The sequence below is a fragment of the Drosophila persimilis genome, unplaced genomic scaffold (assembly GCF_003286085.1).
Source record: "Drosophila persimilis strain 14011-0111.01,24,50 unplaced genomic scaffold, DperRS2 tig00000124-arrow-pilon, whole genome shotgun sequence".
Classification (NCBI taxonomy): Eukaryota; Metazoa; Arthropoda; class Insecta; order Diptera; family Drosophilidae; genus Drosophila; species Drosophila persimilis.
This window is the reverse complement of record NW_020825294.1, coordinates 10,063,540-10,091,216: the sequence shown is the minus strand read 5'-3', so window position 1 is coordinate 10,091,216 and position 27,677 is coordinate 10,063,540. Positions and strand designations below refer to the sequence as shown.

The 27,677-nt window shown below is 42.5% G+C and overlaps 1 protein-coding gene across 6 annotated transcripts in view; it reads left to right on the top strand.

Annotated features, from left to right (window-relative positions):
- LOC6596472 (protein sickie) overlaps positions 1 to 27,677 on the top strand; it is a 215,444-nt gene that overhangs the window by 165,470 nt on the left and 22,297 nt on the right. For 3 of the 6 annotated variants that reach the window (XM_026987762.1, XM_026987761.1, XM_002021731.2), the window contains 5 exons: positions 5,532 to 6,121; positions 6,182 to 6,326; positions 6,875 to 7,180; positions 10,910 to 11,331; positions 11,413 to 11,564. In XM_026987762.1, the coding sequence (XP_026843563.1) occupies positions 5,532 to 6,121; positions 6,182 to 6,326; positions 6,875 to 7,180; positions 10,910 to 11,331; positions 11,413 to 11,564 (1,615 nt within the window). Of the gene's footprint in view, positions 1 to 5,531; positions 6,122 to 6,181; positions 6,327 to 6,874; positions 7,181 to 7,291; positions 7,319 to 10,909; positions 11,332 to 11,412; positions 11,565 to 19,175; positions 19,356 to 27,677 lie in introns of those variants that run through there. The other 3 variants (XM_026987758.1, XM_026987760.1, XM_026987763.1) reach the window with 2 other exon arrangements.

Genomic DNA, 27,677 nt, shown 5'->3' with positions numbered 1-27,677 from the left:
TTGGACAAGAGTTTGAATGCAGAGGGAAAAAGTAGGAACTCCCTTAAGTGTGTGAAACTTTGATTCGAGGCTTTATTTTCATGAAGGCAATCGAAAAAAATTAATCGAATGGGATATGATAAATGATCAAGAACTGCTTTAGAAAATTTTGATCGAACATCAAGGCATTTTGGAAATAATTTTGAAGTTTTTAAGTAAATTTTAAATAAATGTTGTCTTGCTTTTACATTCTATTACCAAAGGGTACCATAAAGGATCTAAGTAGAATCTTTACCATAGAATAAATCATTAAAACAGGAACTCTTTATGGGAGAAACTATGCAGTTTTTTAAGATATGAATGAATGAAAGGCTGAAGATCATATTACTAAATGATTTTATGGCCAAATCAGCTTCAAGTTTGAATGACTTTTTCCATATTTGTATGTATATCCGGACGTTGATATGAAATGACTGCATCTTTCAAGTGGCTCTGCAATTACTGCATCATCAAGTGGCCCATGTGACACCAACAGAAGGCTGCTACGCGCGAATCCCAGGCAAAACGCAGCCCTCCTCCCGCCCAACCGACCGAGGGGCGCTGCCGCATGCCGCATGAATGCGAAAGAGGCTTAAGTTCCTAAAGATAGTCCAATTAAGCCTCTACAAGATGTAGTTTTGTATATTTATGGCTATTAACTTTAGCAAATTCAAACGAAAATCGAATGCCAATAATCGTCTATCTACCACACAAACAATACTCATAGATTTCCCAGGGTATCAACTCATTCAGGCCCTAAGGGCAGGTTTTTCCTCTTTGTTGTTTCCCCTATTTTCAGTCCCCTTTTGCTCTCTTTTCCTATCCTTTTGCATTCCTTCCCCATGCAAATTACATTTTATGCACGAAATTAGTTACCAAAAGGCAGCTCTGCTCTGCTCTGCTCTCGCAACGAAATAAAATGGCCGAAAAATGGTAAAAGCCATGAAACGAGTTTTGTGCAGACATGCATGGAATTTCGTTTTTGCACTCCGAGGACTCAAAGAGCACTGCATGGGACAGGGCAGGGGCTGGCGGTGCGGCAGATGGCCGGGCACTAAATATATATTTTTGCAAATATATTCCCTGTTTTCCATGTTTTTGGGAGGAAGGGCCGAGGGGTGGCTCCAAAAACTAAAGCATACGCTTGGGGGCACGCTGCCGCCACTGCACTGACATCGATACTGAGCGGGGAAACAACACCGAAAATGGAGTGGCGAGGGGAGGAACAAGGACATGAACGATGGCACATACTATATACTATACGGTTGGACATTAGGAGCTTAAATGGCAGCAAAGAGCAATATGTGGGGGCTCCTGGCAGATGGCGGGAATACCAATTAAAATGACACCAACGCTTCGGGGAAAACAGCTTAACATCGATATGGAAATATGACGGAAATGTTTAGAATTTAAGGCTATTTAATGGATTTTCAACACACATCAAACATGAACTCCCAACAAATTTCGAAGACTCCTTTAAGAAACGCATTTCCTATGCTTTTCCTTCAATAAAATAAGTAGCTTCCCCGACATTAGATGGGTTTAGTGGGCCACTCTCGATTCTCAATTGCCCTCGAGATGAGCTTTCCTCCTTTTTCCTCGGAGATCTTTTCTTAAGCTCAAGAACCTTTTGCTCAAAGCTGCCTGCCTTGGCTGCCCTTTGAGGCTTATGGTTCCGTGGACTGCAATTGACAAATATTACGCATTTTATCTCTCGACTAATGACGCCTTTTCACCCAGCAACGAGGAATAGAAAAGCTTTTCCTTTTTCGATTTTCAATTGATTTTCTTGTGGGTTTTTTTCCCTCGATTTCTTTCGGGTTTCCTTGACTTTTTTTCTTATAGGGGCTATAAATCCCCTTTCCATTTGTTCCTTTCTTTTCATTTCTTTTATTTCTCTGCTTATGACGTCTGTTGCGGAATTTCCTCTCTGTGTGTGTGTGTGTGTGTGTGTGCGTTTCCTTTTTTTTCGACAGTTTCGCCAGAGAAATTTATGCGCCATTTTTTGCAGGCCAAAACTTTTCCATTGCATTTTTTTGGGGCCACAGTTTTTTTGGGTGCGCTTTTCCATCGGATTTTAAAGACGAAATCTTTAAGCCTGGCAACAAAAAATTGCTTAATTAATGCAAATCTCAGCGGTATTCGAAATTGAATGAAATGAATGTTGAATGGAGACCCGATGCATACTTTGAATTATTTATTGTATGCCAGGGAAAAGGAGTTTGAATGATTGATTGGATTCTATGGAGCATTACGAGTGCACCTATCGATTGCAATCGGAAATGAGCTTTCCTCGTAATTTATCAATCTCAATGTCCCTTCCATAGTGTTGAAAATCTAATTGAAATATTAATTAAACCTTTTAAGCGGCTTGATGGCTGGTAAACAATAGATTTAATAACAATCAGTACTCCGTTTGCCCGTTGCATTGAATGAGATATGAACCGCATGAATGGGAATATAATAATGTCTGTCTGAGTGTCTGTCTGTCTGTCTGCCTGTCTGTCGGTTGGCTATTCATCGATTTCACCTAATAGTGTGGCATGCTCTCGAGGGCATCCCCATCTATGCACCAGCCCCCGGCCATGATATGGGCAATCGTTATTGATTTTCCCATCTAGCCGCCTGAACCACCTTTCAGGGGTGCCTGTCAGGCCCATTCCCCTCCCTCCCATTACCTGCCCCACCAACCGTCGATGCATATTGAGTGCGCGACAATTTATGAGCTTTATGTGTCACTTCTGATGCCACTTTCACTGGCTTTTTCCACCCACACACACAGATACTCGCATAATATATGTGTGTATGTATGGAAGAGAGGTCTAGGGAAAAGACAGAGTCACGCATACGTTGAGGAGGACCCCTGACGACGACGACGACGACGACGACAGCCGAACCCTCCGCCAGAAAAACGACCCTCGAATAGAACGGAACGGAATGAAATGGACGTCTCAGTTACAGAAAAAACATTTGTTCTTGCCCCCGCTTTATTCCTCACTCTGGCGCTCTCTCTCACTCTCTGACACGCTGTCCCTTTCGGTCTCTCATATCTGGGCATATCTAAACGGTAATTGCTTGCCAGGGTGTAGTTGGGTTTTATGACCCAGACAGCTGTTTTTTTCAAAGATACCCTATAGACGTAGAGTGCAGGGATCTAAGGTGGAAAGGAAGATGTAGGAAATATGCTATTGGGAGATCTAAAGTTCAAGAAATGATCTATCCGTATACCAAGTCTCATTACGATTGGACTGTATTTTATTATTTCAAATGGTATATTTTGGGCTACTTTTTGGAATGTTTTTAAATATAGATATTATCTATCAATCGGTACACATTCATCAAAATGGGATCATTCTAACAAACAGAATTACACAATATCATAATTAAACCAAGCCTAATATCATTATTTGGGTGATTTCTTGGAGTAATAGGAAACCTATGATATATTCGAAGCTCTGTTTAGTATATCCTTTCCTCGAGCCTTAATCTTAGCCTTCTTTGTATTACAAGAGCAGTTCGTATTTTATTCCGCATACGTTACTCCTTTTCCTAATCATAGAATGTGTTCCCCTTAAAAGAATGGTCATTGGAGGGTATATTTTAGTTCAAATCCTGTACAAAAGAGTCCTTTCATGTTCTGTTGTCTTCCTGTGATGACATTTATTACTCTCTCGCCTTAAATCATGGCAGTTTTAAATCATAGCAGCATATAGCACATATCAAAGTGCTTTATGGCTTTAATCGCATTCGAAAATCGCGCTGAAAAGCGCCAAAAATTGGTTAATTCATTAGTCTTTGCTCTCGTTTCGACCCTCCTCTTTGTTGTGCAATCAAAACCCGTCCCGAAGCCCCAGAGCCCCCAGATCCCGTCGTATTCGTGGCGAGCTCTGGCTGCAAATTGATATTATTAAATTTGATGCCAAAGCAGAAAAGCTGAATGCAAAAGCCTGATGGTAATATTTGTGCTGTGCTTTTTCGCCAGCTAATGAAATTTAACTACCAAAAATTCTGTTCTATGCTCCTTTTTTTCTGCTAGAAGGAGATGAAAAGTTTGCCAAACACAAACATAAATGGTAGAAAAATAGCAAAAAAAAAAAGCAGCGAAGGAAAGGACAGGGAGGTAATGTGTGAAAGAAATGAGTTTTGGGAATGGTTATGGAATGGCATGGTTTTTCGAAATGTACAGACATTTATTTTGATAACAAAAATGGAAATCTGGCAAAATGCTAAAGGGAAAGTATAGTAAGGGTAGGGGATAGGGCTTTTAACAATACAAAGAATCGATTCTGTAAAGATTTCTGTACTTCTTTAAAGATTTCTGTATCATAACTTTTTTGATAAATATTTGCCACCACCATTTCTCCTCGAACCGAAACCCCTTTTCTTTAGCAAACATTCCTTCTCCTGTCTTGCTCTTTCCTGCAAAATAAATAACATTATTTATTGCCGCACTCGGACACGCCCAATTAGTTTTGATATATGCGCCATATAGAAGCCAAACAGACATGACACTGCCTTCGTTCGTTCGGGCTCTCTAAGCAGCTTAGACATGCAATTCCATGGCCAGGACACTTGAGTGCTTGGAGGAGTGGAATGCACGTCCCGAGCACATCTTTTGTCATTTTAATTGAAAATTGTAGCCGTTTGTTGAAAGCAGAAGTGGTCGTTCTTTGACGCCTTTTCTGTTCCGGCAATCGTTGAAATTGTGGATTGTCTGTTTGTCAATAGACGGGCTTGGATCCATTGTTCGCCTTTGTCTGGACTTCAACTGCCTTTGGATTCAGACAATTGTTTGCCCACTGATTTGGCATTTGTTTGGACAGCTCATTTCATCGCTTCAATCTGCATTAACTTTTACACTTTATGCTTTCATCCATCAATCAATATTTCATGGACAACTGCCCTTTGGCAAAGAGCTTTCCTTCCCTCAATCCCCATATTCCCAGAGCCCTGCTGTTGCCTGTAATTCCTTCAATCATTTTCGCACTTGAGTGGACTTTTGGCATCCTCCATATAAATTATATAAGATGTATCTGGAACAGTTTTAAGCGTCGAATTGCATAAATTATCCATGGCCATTAAGGGGCCAAATGTAAATTAAGTATACGCCGTGTTGTTTCCGTTAACAGCTTCTTCTGTGCCCCCTGCTGCTGCTACCGTGCTCTCGTTGCATATTGCTGTGGCAATTAGCGTTTTGCAGTCAGCAATGAATCATCTTTCCAGCTTATTTATGTGCAAGGGACAGAGGTACAGAGGTACCGGGACCGTAAACAATTTGTCTGAAAAGTTGTTGAGATTTAAAAATGCGTTTGTTTATTTGTGATTTAAATATGTTTTTTTTCTAGGGAAATTTTGTAGGAGTTCAGGGCATTGTTCCGATTTTGGGGGCAGTTCTGTGTTTATTCATAGATGTGGGAAATGATGCCAGATCTTTAGCTGCAGAATCGTACCTCAATATTATCCCTTTACATCTTAAACTAAATCACCAATCTACTCTCGCTATTCCTTTCCAGAATCCGCAATAGTCGAGGTTCTCTAGACAGCATTGGAACCGCCGCAAACGGCAGCTCTGCGGCCAGTCAGGCCAGCTCCAGCGGCGGCTCCACCACCCACAGTAGCAGCAACAGCGCCGGCACCACCGCCAACCACAACAACAACCACATAAACAACAACAACGGAGGGAAAATGGATGGCAGTCCACACCATCGTCCGGGATCACGCAATGGAAGGGATAACTGGAGCAAAATGCCAGAGCCGCTCAACGGCCAGAAGGGGGACAAATCGTCGGAGAAGTCATCGCCATCGCGCAGGAGCATGGGCGGTGGCAGCGGGGGATCCTCCAAGCAGGGATCGCCCTCGTCTTCCTCCAGGACCAAGGGAGTCCCACCGAGTTTCGGGTATGTGAAGAGGGCCAATGGCAGCATGTCCTCCACTGCAGAGCAGCAGAATATTGTCATGATGATGGCAACCGGAGGCGGAGGAGGACCGCAGCAGGTCAATGGATTGCCCTGCGGCAGGACCGCCCATGTGTCGGCGGTGCCAAGGACAGCAAATGGTCGAAAGATTGCACCCGGCACTCAGACATTGCCCAATGATATGAACAGTGAGTGGACCCCGAAGGACACTTGGGTTATTGGTATGCTAATGCTGTTTTCCTCCACAGAGCTACCACCAAACACACAGTGTCGCAGCTTCTCACTGACGGGACCCACAGCGGCACAATTGAGTCAATCGATACGCGAGCGTTTGGCCACAGGATCGCACAGTTTGCCCAAACCGGGCAGCGATATGCATGTCTTTCAGCATAGGTAAGTATAATCCGCACGAGTATAATCGTTATTCAAATCAATTTTCGATAAAAATATCGCTTAAAATATAAAAATCGAAGAGTTTTCTGAGGAAAAAGTGGAATATCTCTGGGTTAATTAATTCAAGAGTTTTTTTTGTCTGAAATGATCGATTTATCGATATAAATGTCGATACAGATATTCAAATCATTTTCTTGCCTATCATTCATGGCTTAGTGCCTATGATAAGATAATTACTGCTGTCCAATGCGCTATAAATATCGAAACTAATCGATTTTTATCGATAAACGTTGTATAACAAATTTTTTTAGTTACAAATATCAAAATTTTCTTAGATATTCCTTTTTGATGAGGTCTTGCAAGCTAGTAATAGCCTTTTTATCAAAAATAATATTTGTAATCGGCAACTACATCAAATCCGATAATAAAATCGATACCGATAGACACATATATCGAAGATTTCTTAGGAATACCGTTCTTCCAAGCAAACAATCATCCATATCTCTATGGAATACACATTAATATCCAATTCTTTTCCCTTCCAAAAGAATGTCCAATCGCCCTGGCACCCGTCACGATGGCTCTCTCTCCGACACCCAGACATATGCCGAGGTCAAGCCCGAATACAGTTCGTATGCCATGTGGCTGAAGCACAGCAATACGGCCGGATCACGTCTCTCGGATGGCGATGCCATTGAGCAGCTGCAGATTGGATCGCCAGCGATGACCCGTCACGGGCACAAGATGATCCACAATCGATCGGGAGGAGGACCCCCTGGGGGACAAATGCCCATGCAGGGAAATGAGTCACCCTACGTGCAGAGTCCTCGCATGAATCGGAGCAACAGCATCAGGTGGGTTCTTCGATCTAGCCCTCATCCTTTTTCCCTGCATGTTTTATCTTCTATGTGTCTCTTTTTCTCCGTATTTTCTCCTCTTTGTTGTTTGGATTTACCTTTGAAAAGCTACTTGCAAGAAAGGACATATCCAAGGTGACCAGAAAAGCGTTTTCCTTCGCACTTTTTTCGCACATTTCATCCGCACAGGTGTTTAAGTTTCGTTTCGTTTGCCACGCCCCAAAAGGAATCGAAAACAATCAGCAGCCTCTCAGCTTTTGCCACTTTTTCCCAGTCAGCAATTTGCATTTTACATGTTGCATACTTGATAACAAAGTGCCACACACGGGCCACACACAGGCAGCGCCAGTGGCGGCAGAGGCGTGTTTCGTGTTTCGTGTTTCGTGTTTCGTGTGTGTCTGGGACTCTGTTGCACTTGTCGCAGAAGTCTTTCTCCCAGGCATTAGACGACGAGTGTAGTGTTCATTATGTACTTGGGGCAACAGGATGTATAAACAGGATGGAAATATGTTTAGAGGGAAAGTTAAAGGATGAAAAGATGTGGAATACAAAATTGTAGGATGCACATAGATACATAATGGAATGACGTGGGACTTCCCGTTGAGTGAGATATTAGTGATCTGTATAGGTTAAAGGATTAAAGGATACTTTGTGAAAGTTTGCTATATTTTGATAAGCCATCCTCTTTTCCCCCCTATGGATTAGCATAACTTGGAATTAATCTTCTGGAAAACGTTGTAATTTCATTAAAAACCTCGACCTTTTCCATTAGTGGCCCAAAAAGTATTAAAAACTTGTCATCTAATCTACATAAGCTTCTTAACTCCACTTTGCATACAGGAAAAGCCTTTTCTAAATTGTTTTTCCAGGGTACAGGGACAGGCAAAGGGTCCTGTGTCTTTGCTCTCTGCATATTTGATAGATTTACGTACACATTTTCCTGTACTGTACCACTCTTCATCTCCACTATATTTTCCACGTTCGCTGCCTGCCTTCCTGCCTGCCTTCAAGTATGCAAACAGTTTTTCTTCTTTTTTTGAAATTCCCGTACATACATTTTCCTCCGCGGGAGGCTAAATGCCAGCCCAAAACCCAAGTCACCTTCGGATTCTCGGGGGTCTTGGGTCGTGGGCTGACATATGCTTGTTTACCCCTGTGTCGCTGCTCTTCTGCATATTTTAAAGTTTTCACTTAAAATCGTTCATGGCCCGTGAGGGAGGAGGAGGCGCCAAACGACACGCCCATATATCGTTAAAGAGAAAAGTTCTCAGGTTCCCGCAGACAATGTGAAAGTTCTTCGGGTAGAAACACAGGAGGAACAGAGTACACAAAAAAAAACCGAAGAAACAGAGAAAACGGCAAATGGAAAACGTGGAAAAAGGCAACCGAGTGCCGGAGGAAGGTGTTTGTGGATGGCCAGATTATTATTTGACATGTCAATAGGTTTGCTGAACCTTTGACTTGAACGGAGTTGCTCTTCTCTTCCACCAGTACTCCTTTTTTTGGCCTTTGGCCCTGGCTGCGACTCCTCTGCGACTCCACTGCTACGCTGTTGTTCTGCTGTTTGCCACATCAGCGGCGGCCACTGCAGTTGGGTGCCGACACCGAAGTCAAGTCAAGTGCTTCATTAAAAATTGTTCCACAGCTGCAGAAAAAAAATGGCAACGCCAGTCTCTGGCAATGCCAGTGGAAAAATGTGAACAACAAGAGGGAGCTCTGGGAAAAAGAGCTGAAGTTTAAATTGGAAAAAAATTCGGAGAAAACAGAAGGTGGTTATTAATTGGGGTTTATATAGAAGGAGAAGTTTTATATGAGGGAATTTCCAGGGAAAAGTAATTGTTGCTTTGGAAAAAAATGAAAGATACTTTATCGACTTTTTTTCAATCAAAAGATTTGAACACATTTTTCTATAATTTATATTTCTATAAAGACCCAAATGATGCAATAATCTTTAGAAAAATGTTCAAAAAATCTGTGTCATTAGTTCTTTGTTTGGACAATAAAAGCATGAACAACATTACTCAATATAATTTGTATATAGTTTTCACCTTCGAAAAACTTGTATTTCCAAAACAACGCAACTTCCAACTATTCCATTAGAATATCCGCCGCTACCATTAAACCATAAATCATTTAATACTAGCCGGAAATTTCCCTTTCAAATCTGCCAAAAAAAAAATACAAGTGCACTCCTATTTCCAGTCCAAAAAGGAAACCTAAGCCGCTTCTGTGTCCAATGTTGCCTATGGGGCCTCTTCCAGTTCCGTTTTCCTTCCGAAACTAATCTGCTTTCGTTGTTGCTCTCCTCCCGGAGAGACAAAGATACTTGATACTGCTCCTCCCGGTGACAGAGAGAGAGAGGGAGAGGCATAGACTCTTGCTTTCAATGGTCTCTTCCTCACACATCAATTATGCAAACGGAAGTGTGAGAAAAGTTCGAGTGGGAGGGAGTCGTCCCTCCGCAAAAGCCAGTTTGGTGGCTTGTTATCAAATTTTACAGCCAAAACCCCACACAAAATGTGGTGTGTGGTGGTGGGTTCTCACCACTGAAATGAAAACATGGCAGCAGAGAGATACAGATACAAACAGAGGCGGCACATGGGCACAAGACAGCAAATAGAGATACAGATGGAGGCACACCACACACATGACGTATACGTAATATTAGATTTGCATGCAAAATGCCATTACAGTCACTGAGTTATCAGAGCGGGGAAATGGGGTGGACAGGGCATGAGAGCAGAGTGGACAATTCAGAAAGGATGGACTTCTTGTCTTCTCCACATACCCTTTCCCCTTTGCCTTTCCCTGTCCCTTATCCTTTGTCCGCAGTCCATCAGCTTTTTGTGGCTTGGAAAATCTCTGCATTTTATGACAATTTGTCTAGGGAGCCTGCACGCAATGTCGCCGCCCCAAGCCCTTATCATGCCCCCAGCACACACCACTCTCTCCTTTCGGTGAATTTGTAACAGAATTAAACGGAAATGGGAGTGGTTCTGTATCCGTATGCCCGTGCACCCGTGTGTGTGCCCAAATGTATTCAACAGTCAGTGCTCATGTGAGCGGGCCCAGAGATTGGCCTAATAAACTGTAGAGCCGCAAGCGGAAATTTGCAAGTGTCTGGCCCCCGAACTCCATTTCGAAAATTTGAACAAATAGAGATGGAAATCTGCAAGCGTGTGATGCTTTATGGTAGGCACTGTTCGCAGGGGAAGGAAGAGGTGGAGACCCCTCCACCGAATAAATTAGGGAAATGTGATGTGTTTCTTTACTCTTGATTAGGGAATTGTTTGCGGAATTGTACGTAAATATTATTAAGGATATCGTGATGAGCATACCAAATATTCCTTTCGAATAATCGTGAAAAAACGATGATTCTTATGCCCTTGCTTGAAATTTCTCTCCTCATCGATGAAATGTATTTCTGGATGAATATTTGAGATCATTCTGTACTTTATTTAATAGCTTTTTATGGCCACAATTCGCTTTTCCAATTCGCTTTGATTTTTCATTCATAATTTCCTCTAAATGGTGCCATTTTCATCGCTTAATTTTCATTTTAATCACTTTGAAATTGCATCCCAAAAACTCTCATAGCTGCCATTGCATTTCCCGTTTGTCAATCAACGAAAACATCACCCACCCACACCCACATTCCATTCTATGCCCCCAAAATTGCCGTCAAATTACGAGTTGCCACACGAGACTAATGAGATTCCATTGCAGATCCACAAAATCGGAGAAAATGTATCCCTCGATGCTGAGCCGCGCTGGGGACGTGGAAATCGAGCCGTACTATTGCCTGCCGGTGGGCACCAACGGAGTGCTGAGCGCCCAAATGGCAGCTGCTGTGGCTGCCCAGGCACAAGCCCAAGCACAGGCCACGCAGGGAAATTCTGGCAACAATGTGGTGGGTGGTTCCGTGGCATGGAGCCAGCCCACATCGCCCACGCCCCTCAATCGAGGCCCCTTTGCGGCGTCAGTGGCAGCAGCGGCAGCAGCAGCAGCTGCTGCAGGGGTTCTATCGCCCACTCACGGAACGACCGCAGGAGCCACAGGGATGGTTGGTGGCATGGGGATGGGACCCGGACTCGGCTCCGGTCTAACTGGCGGACATCGCCTCACATATCCCAAGAAGAACGACGAAGGTAAGAGGAGAGACGGCTCCGTGTGAAGGCATTAAATGCAGATTAATGTAACATTTCCATATCCTTGCCATCCTTTTGCAGTGCACGGCAGTGCCGCATCCCTGCTGTCGGGCGGCAGTTCTCTCTACGGATCCGCGGAGGAGCGGCAGGCCCACGAGATACGGAGATTGAAGCGCGAACTGCAGGATGCACGCGACCAGGTGCTCAGCCTAAGCAGCCAGCTGTCAACCAATGTGAGTACTCCTCCGAAATGGAACTGGAAATGGATATGGATATGAAAATGGGAGTGGAAATGCTCTGAGGCTTAAGCTCTTCTCTGCGTGAATTATGAGTGCATTCTGTGTGCGAATCCTTCTTCTGCTTGGCCGCCCTTGAATTCCGTGAATACTCGTCGTCGCAAAGTTTTCGCTTTCACATCAGCGGATAGATTTAGCCAGAGATTCGTGTCATACATATATCATGACTGTTTAGACGGCGACAAGGTTCGGCTTTATGCGAGAAGTAACTTCCAAGACAGCACAAGAAGGCTGTCAAGTGAATCATGTTGTAGTTACAATCTGTGAATGCATGTGGACTGTCATTGTCTAGTAAAACCACTGATTTGTTGAGAGACCTTGGTGCAATTATTATTATTGTTTGCATTAAATGCCCCTCGAATCCATATACCTTTGAAACAATTAGAATCTTTGTATACCTCACAAAGATTCAATCAATTATGGTTTCATTTATTTTCGGATTACAAATAGTATTCGATATATGATCTCATTCAATGGACCTCCACCTGATTGGAATTGTTTATTAACGAAGATGATTGGATTTATAGTTTATTCATAGATCTTACAATTCAATCCCATTTCTTCTAGGAAATATCAATATTTTCTTTCATTGGTTCATTCGTTTTTGGCTCCATTTGAATGCCGTTTGAAGAACAAATTTCGAATCGAAAATTAATCAAAACTGTTAATAGAAAATGGGTAGAAAATTGCCTTAATTTTTAAAACTAAGTTCAGAGCCAAAAAATGTTTCAAATTTCATAATTTAATAACCTTTAAATTGTATCGAACCTTTACAAGTATTTCATATTAATCCAAAGTCATTAGAACAGTTTTTTTTAAAATTAATATGCCATAGTTATTTGGAATTTAAGGTTCTTAAGATCGGCAATAGTAATCGATAAATACCGATGATGACTCGATAGGCGTATTATCATATCGTATTCCCTGCACATTTCATGATTTTTTCGCTGTTATATTCGCCTTTTTATTTCTTTATAAAGACAGAGAATAGATGAAAAATTTGCCACTTTATCATAGTACTGATTTGCTCCTTCCGCCCACAAGTATGCTACGAAAAAATCAAAATTAAAATGCACTTTTGAAATGCAATTGTAATTCAAATAAAGAACACGTTTTGTTGGGAATCCTTTTAATAGAGACCCAGAGGTTAGCTCCCTGCCTAATCTCTCCCAGCACATCTTTCCATAGTTCCCCCATCATCATCATCATCAGCAGCAGCAGGCAGAGTCCATTAATTCAAGAGGTTATTCCGCGTCGTACTTTGTGGCACAATTTATGAGGTGGCAACGAACCAAATGCTGCGGCAGGGAAGTACCTTCAAAAGTGCCGCTTTTCTTCATGCTACAATTGTGTGCAGCATCCCCATTCCCCTCCCCGTCCTCCGTGTGCCATCGTGCCTCAGATCTGATGGCGTGCCAAAATGTCTCAGGGAACTGCTTTGAGAGAATTCATTCGCTTCGCCTCGCCTATCATGGAAGTCAGCTTGCATTCAACTTTTCAGCCTTTTCCGCCAAGTCGCCTCCTGTCATATCCCATTCGAGCCGATTCTGTGCGGGTGTGGGAGAGTAGTATCTATGTGTGCTGTCAACAAAAGTCACGGGGGAAAATGTCTGATAAACTTCCGCGGCAGACAACAGAAGAAAACACGGGGCATGGCACACAACTTTTGCCTACTTTTGGGTGACATTTCCCATCTCCCCTGTGAGGAGAGAGGACCACCCCGACCCCCCAGCGCCAAAGTTGATTTCATTTACGAAAAATTGTACTTGTGGAACAATTTTCATCAGAAAATAAAACAAAGTTTGAATTGCATTCCACTCGGGTGGATGGGGAGTGGGTATGGGTATGGGTATGGGTATGGGGGGATGGGGGATGGAGGAGCAGCTGTATTATGGTATTTTATGGTCTGTCTACAATGTTGAATGGCTATAAAGTATTTTATGGCCAGAGAGACACCCGGAGTCTTCGCCCACACCTTTCACCATCAAATTTATCGAGGCCAGACAGGCAGACGGCATAAATCTTTTATGTATTTCTCACTACCACTCCACCGCCACCCCCCTACTATTCCACCCACCTGATGGTTTAGGTGTGAGAAAGTCTGGTCTCAAGGTCAAGCCATAGAGGTACGTGCCAATTGCCAGCAAATCAGCCTGACGGACGGACGGATGGACGGATGGATGGATGGAATTTCGATGGAAACTTTAAGCCGATTGAAAGTCTAACTTTTACCAATTTCCTAGTGCACTCAACTGTGGAGAGGCAGGTCATTCATTGCTGCTGCTGCACTTGTGAAGAGGTTCCATGTCAATTTTTGCCAGCATTTTTCCAACTGAACAGAATAGGAACAACTTTCCGAAGCCATAAAAGTGCACAACAGCAAAGTTGTCGGGTGGAATAATTGCAATAAAGTTATGTCTCTCAGAAATTTCCTATTCTTTCTTGCTTGGGCTTTGAGTATTTCTTTGATTCTTTCTTTGCCTCTGAGTCTCATTCTTTCTCCGAGTCTAACTCTTTCCCTGAACCGCTGGTTCATTCTCTGTTGGAGTAGAGCCATGGATATGGTCTCGTCCGGGGTTCGAGGCTGCGGATTGTAAGGTGGTTTTGTGCCGCCGAAGCTGGAAAATGGGTCGCCATGAACATGATTTATCTTTCGAGTGTGTGTGTGGGCTGCTGCCAGTCCCAGCCCCAGTCCGAGTGAAATACATTAGCTCCGTCGTGTATCGTATAATGCGGAAACTTGAAGTGGAAATTAGGTAGTGGCTGGCTTTTCTCTTATGAAATGCAACACTTTTGTTTCCTTTTACCATTCAATTCAATTAACTGTACAAATATTGCACAGTACCTACTCCCCCTAACAAATAAAAACTTTTAAATGTTTCAGAAGTTTTCCTTCTCCGTTTTTTAACTATACTTTTGGCCACTTTTGTTTGGGAATCTCCTGCCCCTCTGGATTATAAAACTTTTTAATTGCCCATTGACTTTGATGTCGTTTTCTTTTCGTTTCTTTTCTTTTCATGTCGTTGGAGCTTTCCCTTTTCCCTCCTTTTGTCTTAGCCAAAGTTGTGCCTTTGCGTTAATTAAATTTTCTGCCATGGATAATAATGGCATAAATGTCGATATGACTGTCTGTCTGTCTGCCTGTCTGTCTCTCTTTTTATCGATCTATTGGCAGTCTGTCAGCATATTTTTTTTGCCATTGGATCTGGCTTTTTTCTTTTATTATTTCTTTATTGACAGACGCCACACAGTTGTGTGGAGGCTTCAACGTCATGAAATTTCACTTTGCGGTGTAGTTTGCGGAAAAACTGAGGCTTCCATTGGATTTTCATTGGTGGGGTGGTGGGGTGTTGGGGTGGTGAGCCTTGTGGGTGTCTGACAATGCAGTTTCGTGAACTTTTTGAAATGCTCTTGGGATACATAAATACATATGTGCTGCAATATGTGTATGTGTGTGTGGGTGTGGGTGTGAGAGGTGGAATGTGTGTGGGTATGAGCAATTGTTGAAGGATTTTTTGGAATTTGGTATTTCGCTGTTTTTTCTGCCCTCTTGAGAGCAAGAACTTTTATGCCATTCCTGATGAATTCTGCTGTTTGAGTGCGGATTTTTGTAGTGTTTTTTTAGAGCTTTTGTGAGTTTTTAAATATTCTACAAATTTTGAATTATAGGAATTACTGAGTTGGAGATTGATTAGACAAAAAACACTCAAAGATTATTTTCAATAACATTAATCAAAACTAAAAATATTAATAATAATTCAACAAATTTTAAAGAATTAAATAAATTAATTTAAAAAGTATTACTTAATTACTTTTTTACAATATAAAAATAAATTAAGAAAAAGCACATTAAATAAAACTAACGCACACTCCATTCAGAAACACTCGCTACTAAGGCTCCCTGTTCGTTATTTACGCAGCGAATGACGTCCGTTTGCTTATGCGAACTTTTTACAGCGAATAAACAGATGCCGCTCCTTTCCAGTTGCATTTGAAATTGCTGACAGTCCGCATAGATTGTAGATAGATATCATATCATACCCCCTTCATACACATATCTCCCCGTTACCCATTCATATCCCTCTCTAAGTATTTCCACCTCTTTCAAGTGGCTGCTTCCATTCAAAAATCCAAATCAATTAATGGAACATTCTACCCCTTGTCTATTGGCATCCATAAGTACGAGTATTGTAGGGCGTGTTCCATGTTCCAGCACTATCATCCCAGCAGCCACTCATTCCTATTTTCGATAGACAGATAGAGTCATCTGGCATTGCTCTCCATCTCTATCGCTATGTCTCTCTCTTTCTATCTGTGCGAGATTTGGCGCGTGTATTTTGGCGCTTGAGGCGATCCGCACTTTAATATTTTTATAGTTATGCTTCTTTGTCTTATCGCCCGACGGCTCGAACGGGGGTATTGGGGGGCACACCATCACGCTTTTAATGTTATTACATTGGCATGCATGAAGTCTGGTTCTTTGTATTTGTCTCTGTCTCTGTCTCCGTCTTCCGTCTCTCTTTTGCCTCTCTTCTACGGTCACTTGGGTCAATTCCGAGTGCGTGATAAATGGCCGCATTGCGTGGCTCCCGACTCTGGAAACATGGGACTCTGTCTCTCTCTCTCTATCTGTATCTCTTTCACCTACTTGTATCTGCATCTCTTTCTGTTGTAGTTTTTCTGTGTTTGTGGTTTAATATTTATGGTCAATGATAAGATTGCTCAATTGGGGTTTCTTCCAACATAGGAGAGGCGTGAGGCGTGAGGCATGAGGCATGAGGCATGAACGAACTCAAACGCAGCTCCCAGTCTCTGAAAGCTGAAAGCTGTTTAAAGTTGATGTAGGTTCGGAAGTTTTATAAGCTGCTTGTGGTTTATACTGTATACATATATATACTCTTATATAAATGTATTTGTATCTGTTCCAAGCGCATTATGAACTACCATAAAGCTTAGCCTGATAACAAGGGGCACGGCACGGGCACAAGCATCGAGGGAGTCGAGGGACACAGATAGCCAAAGGGATGGGATGCTGTTTGTTTGGGATTTAGTTTGAGTTAAGAGTTGAGCAAAAGTAATGCGAGTCTGAGGGATATGCAATGGAAGAAGATGGAGGCTAAATTAAGAAGATTTTTACGAGAAAACTTTCATAGATAAGCTCGAGCTAAGACTAGGGAGATCAGCTTCATTCGCAGCTTCTTCCTTTTCGCAACTTAATCAGCGACTGGCGAACTGAACAATCACCCAAATAGTTTAATGGCATTCCCTAATCCATTTTGATTGTCTTAAGTAGACGAAATTCAACTAAATTCAAGGTTCAAGTGCGCAAATATCCAAGTTCCGTATGTCATAACATTATATTGTATATTTTTATAGCAATAAAAACTAATTTCAACCTATTTTCTTGCTCTTTTCTTTTTAGGTAAGTGATTTTGGTACCTATTTTATATATAAATGATGATTATTCCGATGATTGGTATGTACAATGAGATTCGAAAAGAACTTAAGGATCAGTACTCATAAAAGAACTGCTTTATAAACTCATAGATGATTTCCATCAATCCTTATAGAAATACCAAACAAAAAATCCATCTGTTTCCATTCATCAATAGTTTTCCATTTCTAATCCTCCCCCAAAAACCAACAAAACCACATTTGAATTCCTTCATAGAACTGAGCCTTATTTATTCCACTCGCCTGCCCCCAAACCATCCATCATGCTTCCACCACTTAAGCTGAGTCTCAGAAATCAATTGCCTTGGCTCTCTGGCATTTCATTTACTAATAACCCACATCGTTTATATATGCCAATAGTTTAGCCAGAAAAGCATTCAACTTATGGCCAAGACCCTTAATCCATCCCCAATCCCCACAATTTCTGCTGTCTTCAGCCAAATACTCGTACAATGACTCTTCCAGGGTGCTGCTCCAAAGACCAATAACCCCCGACTTTATCCCGATTTTTGTGGGATAATCAATCATTTTTTTAGCTATCGCACAAGTTTTCACGACTTTATTATGTCTGCCATTCCATTTCGCGATTTTGGCGGCCATTGTCGCTGGAACGATTTTCAGTGGCGCCGCAGAGTCTCGCGCCAAAAATAAATGACGCCACGGGGGGGCATAAAGAGGCTGCTACTGCTGCTGCTGCCTCCCGACTTTGTCCTTCACTTTGGCCTTACGACCAACTACAAAACACACAAGAAATTTGCAGTTTTTTCCACTTTGTTGTCGTTGTCGATGTGTCGTAGACGTAGTCCTGGCTCACAGGAAGCTGCGTCTGTAATTTTTTCGTTTGCTTTTTGCATAGTTTTGCAAAAACGTCCAAATAAGTGGAGCCATCGATGGAGCACGGCACAGACGACGACTGTGGCAGAGACGGAGACTGCGACCGTGGCGTACCGTACGCAGTGTCGCCACAGTGGCGCCTGACTTTGGTCTGTGGCGGCACATCCTGCAGGATATTTATTTTTTGGTATCGGCTATGGGTGATGCCAGGATGCCCTACGGGATAGACAAGTGATTGAAGGTTTTTTGGGATAAAAGAATGTTCTTTTGATTATAATTAATTCAATGAAACGAGGGTTTTTGATGGAGAATTGTTAAAGGTGGTTGTCAATCTGAGGAAGCCTTTTCTACAGTGAAATCTAAATGGAAAAATACCCTTAGAGTGGATTAGTTAGACTATCAGCAATAGATCAAAGAAACTTGAAATCGAAAGAAACTAATAGCCACGTTCTATGGACCTCCTTATAAATTTAATTCTATTTTTATACAATCTGTCATCAGAAAAAATGTAGTTTTCCTTCAGCTACACTCTTGGGAATTTATATCCCCTTTCTTGCTTCGATCCTTCAAAATACGATCCCCCCCTATATTTTAAGTAATTGAGTTTTTTCACACGCTTCCCCATCTACATATAGGGATCTGTCTTCAGTATTCCCTGCTCTCTCCACCGGAACTTGGGTTCGTTTCGTTCTCTAAAATCGTATTTGTTACACCCCTATGTGCAGTAGCGCCCCTCGGCTGTCATTAGTCCCGGCTCTTAACAATTTTCAAGCATCCACCCCCCTGTTTTCAGCCTTTTTCCCGTTTTGTTTTTACGCTTTTCCGCTTTTCCCTCTGCGATGCGATTCTGTTATTTGTTTTGTCGCCATCGCCTCCGTCGCTGCCGACAAGTTGGCGTCATGGCAGCTGCTGCTGCCGCAGCTAGCAGCGCAGCAGGCAGTCGCTGCCAAAAGGATTTTATTTTGGAGTCGCCTCAGAGTCGAGTGTGGCAGGCAGGAACAGTTCCGGATTTGGAGTCGAGCCACACGCACGCAGAAGGCTGGCAACATGTTGCTAGAGAGCACACATCAGCACAGGCATCAACATGTTGCTGATCGTTAGAGCGCCGCTCTCTTTCCAGCTCTAGCTCTCTCTCGCTCGCCTGCACTCTCTGTTGCGCCTCTCTCTCTCTCTTTCGCGACCACTACTGATCTTGCTCAACATTTTGATGTTGAATCAACATTCAAACAAAATTCAACTCTCTGACGCGTCGCACGTATCTGTATCTGAGCGCGCGGTAACCGTTCAAAAGAGTATCTTTAACTCAATGCCGATCGCGCGTATCTGTGTCTGAGCTCTCAACGAACGTCTGCATCTGTATCTGTATCTGATAGTACGCCGCGCTACGCGATCGCCTGTTTATCCAACTGATTGCTGAAGTGTTGCGTGAAGTGAAGATTTGTAAGCGAAAAATCAAGCAAAAATAAATATGAAAAATTCAAGAAATCAAAGGTTCATTCATGACCAGAGCGGCGGTTTCCAAAGCCACAGATCTATAAATAAATACAGTGCTAAAGTGCCTTTGGGGCCACCAAATGAGAAACGTGTTTTCATGTGACGTGCAAAAACTAAAAACAAGGGATTCCAAAAATTAATGAATAAATGTTTATGGGAACCGGTCAGCGAAAAAAGGTTCCCCCAAACAGAATATCTGTACAAAAGAAGAGTGTGCTTCTGACACAGAAAGATAACAACAAGAAAAAAGCTAAAAACGAGATAAAACAGAGATAATTGATAAGAAAAAGTGAACAAACAATACAACATGTTGCAACAATTAAACATGAACTGACGGTGGAAGCTGTGGGGGCACACCAGTCGCCGCCAAGTCGTGTTCATTGCAAGGGAGGGTATCGTATCCCATTCCTCAAAGATCTCAGACACTCCAGTCCCCACTCCCAGACACCGTCTGCAGACCAGACCCATTCCCAGACTCTTACCATTCATTCTCTCTCTCACGTAAAGTTACACCCGAGGCACCCAGTCTTTGGGGCACAATAATTGCACAATCAGCAGATTACTTTATTGCCATAGGAAAATCTGCTACATCAGCTGTACCTCTCTCTCTCTATCTCTCTCTCTCACTCTCTGTCTCCGTCTTATTTGTTTTTCTTTCCACCAAAATAGCAACAAATTAAACAGACACCAAGCAGATTTCCATAGGTGGCAGAGTGCAGTGCAGTGTACTGCAGGGGAGTGACGGAAGTACAGAAGAGGTGGTTTTCACGACGGGGAAAACGGGGAAACTCGAAAGTGCAACAATGGCAAAATGGTTTAATGGAGCATGTCGAAATTAGTTTTTTGGGCAAATTGTTCAGTTCTACGAGTACTCGGTATTCACGGCGCATATGTGATGAAAAGCCTGCACATCCCATTTAAATGCAGAGGAGTTCAAGTGCCAGTGGTGGAGTGGAGCTGTTGAAAGGGGTTTTCACTCTTGGCGAATGGAAATTGTTGGAAGAAAACTAAGCAGAGACCGAATTTTGAGAGATGAAAATGGAGAAATGGGAAGAAAATACAGATTGAGCTATCTAAATTGTAAGGGAAATGTACAAAGGATAGCTTTTTAAATAAAATCGGATCTATAAACCTCTTTTACACCAGTTCTATGATTAGATTGACAGCAAAAAAAATACTTTTATTCAAAAATAGGTCCATAAAACATCGCAGATTAAAGATTAATATCTTTTTTGTCTTGATTCCGCCTCAAAAAATAGAATTTTAAGACCATGATGTCACGTAGCTTCCATAGAAATTATATATCTTTATGGTTTTCTGAAGCTTCGTCTCCGGAAACTAGTCTTTCGTTATATTTCCGCTAGGGGCCAATTCCCCTGTGCACTCGTTTCTTTCGTGCACCAACCCTGAAACCTTGTTCTTAATAAAAATATAACATTTTGTAGCCCCAGGGAAGATCTTTAATACCTTTTTTATACGTGCATGTGCATGTTTTCCTATCATAAACTGTTGGAAACCCACACACTTTTTATAGCTTCGTATATTGATCATATCGCTCTGTCATTGTCGCAGCCACCCTCGTATTCCAAGAGCCGATCTCCTAAATGTCACCCCTAACCAACCCTCCTTCCACAGGGGTCTGGTCTACCATGCCACTGTCAGATGCAACAACAAACAGTAGCCCCTGTGCCCCACAAAAACACAAATTGCACAAAAACATGTCAAGAGAGACAGAAGAAACAGAGCCAACAGCAGCCAAATGGATAATAAAAGACATTGTCTGATCTCCATTGTTGATGGTTTTAGTTTGTTTTTGGTTGCAGTTTTTGTTGCTTGATTGAGTGAATGGCTGATGTCTGATGGAAATGCAGTATCTGTTGCCAAATTTCACACATATTGACTTTTGGCTAATGACTTTTTGGGCAGACACAGCAGACAGCAGAGGAAAATCAATCGGATAAGATCTGGGACTGTACTCCTGGGAGCATCATTCCAGTTCCATCTCTGAAATATCAGAGTCGTCTCTCCCTCGCATTTGTGGCAGCTGTCTCTGCCTCGAGGTGTCACCCTCCCCTGCCCTGCCATGTGCGTGTGTGGCATGCGATCAATTATTGTATCGGGAAGTGGGAAATTGAAGGAAATTCCCAGCATTTTGTTCCACCCCTCCTTCGGTGTATCCTGTATTCCCTTTTGGTTTTTGTTTTCCGCTTTGAAAAGTATTTTTGTAATAAATTCTTATTAGAGGCGCCTCCGCTCTCGGGATTTATGGGAAAGGACAGCAACTTTCGGAGAGAAGATATTTTAATTGAAAGAATATTGCGGAATGAACTTTTTGCCCTCTGTCTAGATGAAGATTGATTTTCGGAGACGGCAGAGACTTTCCTCTGCAGCAAATTTTCATGCGCCGCTAATCAAAATTAGTCATGCCTGAAATATGGTAGGAGAGGCACAGAGGGGCGTACGGGGCGGGCCGTTTGGGGCCGAAGGAAAATTAGTTTTTAATTTGTAATTTTTCGCACACTGCTAGCAGAGCCCCAGCAAAACAGCAAAACAGCCAAACGGCAGGCGTCACAACTTTGAAGTTGTTTGTGATTTCTAATAATCGTTTCTCTTTGAACTGCCTGCCATCGAGAAAGTGTGAAAATGGCAAAGGAAAAGCCTCGACTTCGTTCAAGTTTTCCAGTTCAATTAGCCGCCATGGATCGCTGGTCGCGCAGAGCGCGCAGATCGCACAGAGATCTCAAGAGTCCATAACAATTTCCGGCTGACAGTTTGATGGGCAATTTCTGATACACATGTTTTGTAGATCACTTTTCCCAGTCGGGCCTTTCCTTTCCCTGTGGAGAGTCCTCAATGCAGTTCCACTTCCTCCTCGATATTAAAGGCAGGCAGCAATTTTCTCCGCATTTTCCATCTCGAAATGGAAATCCAAATGGCATTGCCAACTGTTTGGCACCTTTTCCACTGAATGTTTGTCGAAGGGAGGCAGGGGATCACTGAGGATAAAACGATGTCAAAAACGTTTCTCCGATGCCGCCAAACAGTCTCCGCCTCGGTGTTCGGTGGGGCAGCTGTTGAGTGTTTTGCATTTTTATACCCGATACTCAAAATGAGTATTGGGGTATATTAGATTTGTGGTAAAAGTGGATGTGTGTAACGTCCAGAAGGAATCGTTTCCGACCCCATAAAGTATATATATTCTTGATCAGCATCAATAGCCGAGTCGATTGAGCCATGTCTGTCTGTCCGTCTGTCCGTCCGTCCGTCTGTCCGTCTGTCCGTCTGTCCGTCTGTCCGTCCCCTTCAGCGCCTAATGCTCAAAGACTATAAGAGCTAGAGCAACGATGTTTTGGATCCAGACTTCTGTGATATGTCACTGCTCCAAAAATATTTCAAAACTTTGCCCCGCCCACTTCCGCCCCCACAAAGGGCGAAAATCTGTGGCATCCACAATTTTGACGATACGAGAAAACTAAAAACGCAGAATCGTAGAAGATGACTATATCTTCTAGAATGCAAAATCTGAACCAGATCGTATAATTATTACAGCCAGAATCACGAAAACAATTTCACTCTTTCTCGCTCTGTCTCACTCTAACACACAGGTTTCATGGTCGGTTTTGCCAATTGCAAAATATGAGTTCAAGGATCTCAGAACCTATAAAAGCCAGAGCAACCAAATTTGGTATCCACACTCCTGTGATATCGGACCTTGACCGTTTCCTGTCCAAATTTCGCCACACCCCCTTCCGCCCCCGCAAAGGACGAAAATCTGAGGCAACCACAAATCTCAGAGACTATTAAGGCTAGAGTAACCAAATTTGGTACACACACTCCTTTAAGATGTCACTATAAAACGTATATCTCAGAATTTCGCCCCACCCCCATCCGCCCCCACAAAGGACGAAAATCTGTTGCATCCACAATATTGCAGATTTGAGAAAACTAAAAACGCAGAATCATAGATAATGACCATATCTATCAGGTTGCTGAATCTGGATCAGATCAGATCATTTTCATAGCCAAAAGGAACAAATCAATTTGCACTGGCTACGCAGCGCCCGACGTCACGCTCAGACTGATTTTCTGTCTCTCTCGCACGCACTCTTTGTCGTGTCGTTAAATATTAGCGGCGTCTGCCGGAGGAGAGCCATACTGACTTAGTATCGGGTATAACCGTAGAGTTGCGGTGTCCGCAGCAACTCACAACGTTCCCCCTCGTTCAGTGTGTGTTTGATGTAAATGCCATGTAAATATTTGATCAGCCCTCTAGCCCTAGGAGCAGCCCAGCAAATACATGGTGTGTGCCCGTAGCAAACCTCAGGGAAACACTTAAAAAATACGCACAAAGGGAGGCACACAAAGACCATTCAGGGCAAGGCGTCACTTAATTAACAGGCAAATTTTATGAAGAGACCCGACCCGCACATCGATTCATTTGCTACCGTCCCCTGTCCACGTCCCAAAAGGCAGGCTAATGACCCAATGGATCGATGTAGAGCCCAAAATAATCCCAGGGCGCATGTCTGGCATGCTTAATGGAAGCGCTACCTGTTCTACGACAGGGATAATCGTATTTTATTGGAGAAAAAGGGTTCAAGGGTTACAGTCTTGCCGTCTGCTTTAATTGGCGGAAAAGCGGGAACAATATTTGTTGTTGTTGTTGTTGTTCTTGTGTTGAAGAAAGGAAATGATAATTATCAAAATGAGACAAGAAATTGTTGTCGAGAGGAAATCATTAAAGTAGGGAAAATTAGCATGGGAAAATGTTAGAAAATATAAGAAAATTATGCTATGAAATTAAGTTGAATGAATGGCAGACAATTTTGTGTTCAAGAAGTGCTAAAGATTTAGGAAGAATGGGATTAAAGACACAGAAGAATAAGGGAAAAAGATAAACAGATTAAAGAACAGATTAAAGTGGTATATTTAAAGTGATTTTAAAGCCAAATATAGCATTTATTTTCTGTTGTTTCAAAAGAGAGTTTTAAAACGGAAAAAAAATTATTTAATTCCTATTTTTAACTACTTAAACGGAATGTATAAACCGAGAAGCTCTTACATGTATAAGGTAGTAGATTTGACGAAAAAATAAGGTTAAGGGGTTCGAAATTCAGTACGTAAGGTTCCTATGAGGCTCCATTTCCATCGCCAGGCAATACCAAGTAATACGAAGTATAAAAAACACTTCAGAAGTGCCATAATCATGCCATTCCTTGGGGTCTTCACAATTGAAAGCATATTCGTTGGGAGAACTTTGCACGATTCAAATTCCCATTCAATTAAATGAAACTACAGCAGAAGTTTCCTTTTATCGAAGTGCAGAGCCCTTCAAACATCTCTCAACTAATATAATAATTAGGTAAATGGCTGCCCAACCTTTATAATTCAGAAAATTACACACTCCAGGAGTCACTCACAAGGCAAGACTGCTGTTTGTGCTGCTGCTGCCCTTTCTGTAGTATTTTTACCCTATCGTTGCACCTTTATGTTGCCTAATTGGTGCTGCACCTTTGGCAACATGTTGCCTGTTGCAGCTGCTGCTGCGGCTGCCGTCAAATTGCAGCCGTCCTTGTGGCTGGCTCTGACACTCAATAAACAGGCATTAATGTCGGCTTTTTGTCTACTTCTTTTTAGAAGCGAGAAAAGCGACACAGAGCGATAGAGAGAGAGAGAGAGTGAGAGGAGTGGCACAAGCAGAACAAGGGCATGTGGAATGCAACTCAATCATTAATCAGCTGCAACTAATATTGTGGCAGCTGCTAGATCGTAGCTCTGCCCCATTCGGTTGCTGCTGCTGCTGCCTCCTTCCTCTTTCCATTTTCTAATTGTAGTTTGACAAACATTGAACCCATTGAGCATCAGAGACCGACCTGCTCCACTTCATGATTGTAGTTCTTGGAAGGGACAGCACAGCAGAGCTCCATCTCCATCTCCGTTTATCGTTTTCCATCTTATCGCTGGCTTCCATTTAGTGCTTGAGTTTCCACAGAAGGCACTCCCCTTCTTGGGGCACTCTGTGTCCCCTCTCGTTTCCCCTTCAGTTTCTGGAAAATTTAATTATCGTTATGTCTGAATTACAGGCACAGCAGAAGGAGGCAAGAGGATCAATTTACTAAATTGTTCAAAGGGGAATGTCTTTTATCAATCATGGATGTGGCAACACTTTCCTTCCACTTGATTTACTCGATCATCGATCCACAATCAACGATCGATGGAACGTGCAGTGGATAGATATCCATCAGACATCCATCAACATCCAGACAATGTCCAGACAATGCCAATCGCATAGAAAGCATCTCCCGATTCCAGTTCCACCTCCACTTCCACTTCCACTGGCTGGGAAATTTGCATAAAAACCCAAATCGAAACGAAAACAACGAATCGAGAAATCTAATCAAAATGATTTCCAGTAGAAAATTGGAATAGGGAATCACGGGCACTCGCACCAGCCGTGGTCGGGTCTCTCCTCTGTACACAAATCACGTCAGCAGACAATTTATCAGACGATGAGCGAAACGAAACGAATCGAAACGAAACCTTGGGTCAGTACGACCGACTTTGAATGCGCTCGAAGGCTAATGAAATGCAATTGGAAATTTATTGTTTCGCATGCAGATAGAACCCAAGCTCTTCGGTGGGGCCCCACCGATCTGAAACTGGAGTTCCACTCGAGTTCCATCCGTAATTACACAATTGCCACAGAAACAGCCCTGCACATCTGGGCTGTGCAACGGCGACGAGACGTCCACTTGACGGACAACACAGTACCAGAAATTATTATATGCCAGTATACACGAAACAATGACGACAACTCCACATCACTCTGTCTGTCTGTCTGTCTATCAGAGGGTCTCCCTCTCTGGTTCTTCGTGTGCATGTTGCATGCAACATTTGTGCCTGCTCGCCTGCTGCCTCCCTTTTACTCTCTTGTTTTGTTGATTATGCTGATGAGTTTTCTGCCTCTCTACTTATTATATATCTCCAGTCCCCCTCCTGCATCGCTAATAATAATAATGAAAAACTTTTCCCCCCCTCTTTCTCTCTTTTTTGGCTCTTCATTTTTTTTGGGATAATGGGCTTTGGGGTTAAGGGGGGTCGGTTTGGGTCTCTCGACTTTGTTTATGCCCCCGTAACATGCATCCCCAATGGACAATAATACGACGAGTGTACGGGGGGAGGAGGTGCTCGTAATAGTTGGAAAAAGCTGTCTTTGTATCTGTTGTGTAGGTGCCAGCAATCCAATCCCATTGTAACATTTGGCAGAGGCCTCTCTACCCTTCTCTCCTCCTCTGCCTCCTAGCGAGAGATGAAAGATATGAGAGTGGGTTTTCGAGAGGCTTGAAGACACTTTAAAGCGGTGGAGAGAAATGTTCTTAAAGTGGTAAGAAGGAGTCTTGAAAAGGTAGTTTCTTTTTTTGTGGAATTTCATAGGAAATCTATAAAAATGTAGCCTCCAAAATTGTGTATCTGGTATCTTTATCTAAAGCCGCATAAAACTTCTGTTCGATTAGGATCTTTACGAGCATAGAAGCCAAAAGGAATTTTATCTAAGAATTATTTTTGGGGGAATATAAATTTCATAATGTTGTATATCTTTTATAGGAATTGTAAACATTCTTGATAGATGGCTGAGAATAAATAGCCGGTAACGATTTGAACTCATTTCACAACAAATTATGATGTAGATTTACAATATTTATTCTATAATCTATAGAAAAATGTAATATTTTCCAGATAAAAACATTAAAAAGGAAAGGCCTTTCCCATGCATCGAAGTCAGAAACCAGATTTTTGCATCAATTATCCCATAAATTACCATCACATAAATCTTTCGTTGTTGCCATCCGAAAAATCTGATTATCTCTAATCTCTCAAACCATGAAATATCTCTCCCCACTCTCCACACTTTATCTCAAACGTCTACCTGTTTTGCTGATTTTGCATTAAAGAAAAATCCGCTTAAACTTACAAATTCTCTCTCTCTTTCTCTCTCTCTCTCGAGAGAGGGAGATAATAAACACTTGAAAGGGGGAATTATAGACTGCAGACTTATCTTCGTCATTAAGCAGACATTATCTCAGATTTTGCCGCATTAGAGATGCTTGTTTTCCGTCTCTTTCTCTCGTGGGATGGAGGGGCAGCTCTGGCTTCGACCTTCGTTATGCAATTGGTTTTCCAGTCCATCCAATCAAATGCAATTGCCGCCGCATCTGTGGGTCCGGGCTCTGAAGTAACTCTTAATGAAATGCATTAAGGCTCGCTCGC